At 38.0% G+C, this 3,744-nt stretch overlaps 1 protein-coding gene across 2 annotated transcripts; it reads left to right on the top strand.

Moving 5' to 3' along the window:
* Positions 1-450: 450 nt before the first annotated feature.
* LOC114389322 (transcription factor bHLH57-like) lies at positions 451-3,509 on the top strand. 2 transcript variants are annotated; one of them, XM_028349960.1, is made up of 4 exons: positions 451-962; positions 1,416-2,033; positions 2,359-2,808; positions 3,125-3,509. In XM_028349960.1, exons 1-4 carry the CDS (start codon positions 930-932, stop codon positions 3,218-3,220), a joined length of 1,197 nt encoding a protein of 398 aa, XP_028205761.1. In that variant the 5' UTR covers positions 451-929; the 3' UTR covers positions 3,221-3,509. The 2 variants fall into 2 exon arrangements, with proteins under 2 accessions (XP_028205761.1, XP_028205762.1); XM_028349961.1 differs by lacking the exon at positions 451-962 and adding an exon at positions 1,063-1,324.
* Positions 3,510-3,744: the final 235 nt, after the last annotated feature.

The raw sequence follows: 3,744 nt of genomic DNA, 5'->3' as shown, positions 1-3,744 counted from the left end.
CTAAAATAATTATCAGTTTAATTTTTAATATAATATTAATTTTTTACCACAACTATCATGATGAAAGAGAAGAAGTATTATTTATTTAAATACTAACTTGGATATAAGAATATTATACTATAAATATTACGTATGTAATGTGATTTTGTTGTTATGTGTAACTAATATTAGCCTGAATAGGAAATTGGACATGATCCATCATCATCATGCAGACCACACAATCCAGAGAAGCCCTTTCCAGTTATTTTCCATTTTTCTTTTAATTATTAAATAAAATATTTCGTGGCTTTACCGTACTTTCTCTCTCTCATCTCTCAAATGTGAGAGAGTCCCACAACTGTCTGTCCCCGCTGATGGACAAAACTGCCACCGCCAATAATGCTTGGGACCTTGTAAACCAGACAACTTAGTTTAACTCCCTCTCTCTCTTCACACACTCCTTCACACTACTGTTTCAAATGCATCAATCTCTCTAACATATCTCTTCTAAGTTGTAACCCCAGTTGAGAACTTTCCACCTTTCATTTCTCACCTCTCTCTCTCTCTCTCTGGATATATCATATATCATATATCATATCACCTTCCCCTATTACTACTACTACTACTGTTGTGTGACCTGAGACTTGTTCCAAGCACAGCATTTATTATTATTCTTCTATATAAGTATACTATATAAGAAAGAGGGTATCAAAGCCATATCAGAAAACACAAAGGAATAATAATATATTGCGGGGGGTGTTGTGTTTGTTACTCATATTGGGTCTCGTTCTGCTTCTCCATAGGGAATTACATTTATTACCACTCTTTTGTTAGCTATCACTACCATACGTAATGTTTGTCACCCTCATACACGCCCTAAGGTAGCAGCACTAGCACCGGCATTTAATTAACACGACTTCTACTTTGATCACTGCTCATCAGCTTTCATCATGGAGAGGCTCCAAGGACCCCTCAATTCCTGTGTATGTAGTGTTACTTACTATTATACTGTTATTAACTGATGCTACTTTCTACTTTCTTTTCCTTACTTTCCCATCCCACCCCTTTTTCTTTCTTCTTCCTTTTCCTTTTCCTCCAACCCCATTTCTAGAACCAAGAAAAAGTACTGCATTTACTCCTCTTGCATTAAATGCATTGTGCTCTACTACTTTCCTGATAAATACATGTATCTGCTGCCCCCTCCTGTTGACATTCCTCTTTTATTGCTCACTTTTCCTGCATAGACTTACTCCTTTTTTCTCCATTCTGACCCAACCTCAACCCCGTTAATGGAACCATATATTCCTTCCTTCTTTTCAATTAAAGTTGGGGGTGTGAAAGTGAAGTACAACCAATATACCTCACTCTCTCTTCTTCTCATTCTCTTGCCATTATTTCTCATTCCTTGCACTAAACTCTTTTTAATTTCTTTTCAGTTCTTTGGAGACCCTTTGGGAGTGAATTGTTTGGACCATGTTCTGGTGGATGAAGAAAGCCTGAGACTAGAAGAGGAAGAACATCTTCTGATATCAAGCTTAGAGGACAACATGCCATTCCTTCAGATGCTTCAGAGTGTGGAATCCCCACAGTTTTTCCCTTTGAAAGAGACAAACTTTCAAACACTTCTGAGGCTGCAGCACAAGAAGAATCCATGGGAGGGAATAGCCTATTTTCCAAGAATGGAAGCACAACAAGTGCAAGCAGCATTGGAGCTAGAGAGTTGTGTGACACATGACATGTCCGAGATGCAGTACTCACCAGTGAAGTCAGAAAGCAATGAGCTCCAACACCCACTTTCAGTTTCATGTTTTGAGAAGAAAGTGAACTATGAGTGCAACCAGGAACCACAGAAAGTTTCACAAACATGCCCCAAATCTCAGCCAACAGCAACAAAGGAAAGGAGAAAGAGAAAGAGAACAAGGCCAAGCAAGAACAAGGAAGATGTGGAGAACCAACGCATGACTCACATTGCTGTTGAACGCAACCGGCGACGCCAAATGAATGACCACCTCAGTGTTCTTAGGTCCCTCATGCCACCTTCCTATATTCAAAGGGTATGTGCATTATATGCAATCAATTTTATATATATAGTCCAATTTTCTACCCCATTTTCTCTCAGGGAAATTTTAAGTACTTTTTGATGTTGTTTATCCAATTAGGAATTAGAATTTTTACTTGTGTAATTTGCATAAGCAGTACCAAAAATATCCAAGAAAGTGCATGTAACAATTTTTCTCCTTCTCAAAGTCCCTTCTCTTGCTTTATCCGTGCTAAAAATCCAATCTTTATCAGTGTCGGATGCTCAAAAATTAGGTTTTTGTTTTTTTTTATCCTTTTTATTGATATTGATGTATTGAATTTGTTGTCCATGGGGTATAGGGTGACCAAGCCTCAATAATTGGGGGAGCAATAGATTTTGTGAAGGAGTTGGAGCAGTTGCTTCAGTCCCTTGAGGCACAAAAAAGGACGAGAAAGAATGAAGAGGGTGGTGGTGGTGGTGGTTCTTCTTCTTCTTCCTCTTCCACTATGTTGTGTAAGCCTCCACCACCACCATTATTATTATTATCATCACCACATGGCTATGGAATGAGGTCATCACCTAGTGATGAAGTGAACTGTGGAGATGAAGTGAAGGCAGAAAACAAGTCAGAGGCAGCAGACATAAAAGTGACATTGATTCAAACCCATGTGAACTTGAAAATTGAGTGCCAAAGGAAGCCAGGGCAATTGTTAAAGGTCATTGTTGCTTTGGAGGACCTTAGGCTAACCATTCTGCACCTCAACATCACTTCCTCAGAGACTTCTGTCCTTTACTCCCTCAATCTCAAGGTATTACTATGTCTTTTGAGTTTTCACCTCAAATTGTTTTTTTTTTTTATAAAAAATATGGTCAACTCTACAAAGTGGAATCAAGTCAGTGTACTATTCTTTTCTGACTTGCAATCTAAGCAAAAACCTGCCTTCCCTATTTCCAACATTGTCTATCATTATAATTATAATTTATTATAGAGGGAAGTTCTTTTTGGACCTTTGACAAATTACTATTCATTTAACATTAGTATATTCTTTGTGCCGTACCACAATTCACATTTTTTTTCTCTTTTTTTATTTTTGGACTTTGGCGTTGTGTGTGGTAATAATGTAGATTGAAGAAGATTGTAAGCTATGTTCAGCAAGTGACATTGCAGAAACGGTTCATCAAATATTCAGCTTCATTAATGGTGTAGCTAGAGACCACTAGCTCCAACCTTAGGGAGTGGTAGCAGAAGAATAAAGGACGAATCATTGCAAGGAAGATGGGGAAACGGGGAACACAGGGCACCCATTTCTTGTCTACATTTCAATGAGATGTATAATGTTAGGTGGTAGCTCAGAGATTATAGATGATGATGGTACTGCTGAAGGAGGATAAGGCATGTGGTGATATATTATTTGCTCTGCTCAAATGTATTCTCGTGTTATAATTAAAAATGCTACTATAGTTTTGTTGCATGATATTATGGTGAATTGCTTGTTAATTTTTTTTGTTTTCTTTGGTGCATTGAGAATTTTGGACTGATGGATTGTGGTATGGTGGTGGGGGGATAATAGAGGGTAGGGCCCATTAAAAGAAGGAGGACCCACTTTGAAAATTTTGGAGATCTCATCATTACGATTTACTAGGGAGGGGAATGATGCTTCTCATTGACTTTGCGTGATGGCCGTATACTATAAAAGATGTTTCATAATGTATATGCTCACTTTCTGATGGGTTCTTTTCGGCCT

Source organism: Glycine soja, chromosome 16 (assembly GCF_004193775.1).
Source record: "Glycine soja cultivar W05 chromosome 16, ASM419377v2, whole genome shotgun sequence".
NCBI lineage: Eukaryota > Viridiplantae > Streptophyta > Magnoliopsida > Fabales > Fabaceae > Glycine > Glycine soja.
The sequence above is the reverse complement of the archived record's forward strand: the minus strand, read 5'-3'. Positions and strand labels throughout refer to the sequence as shown.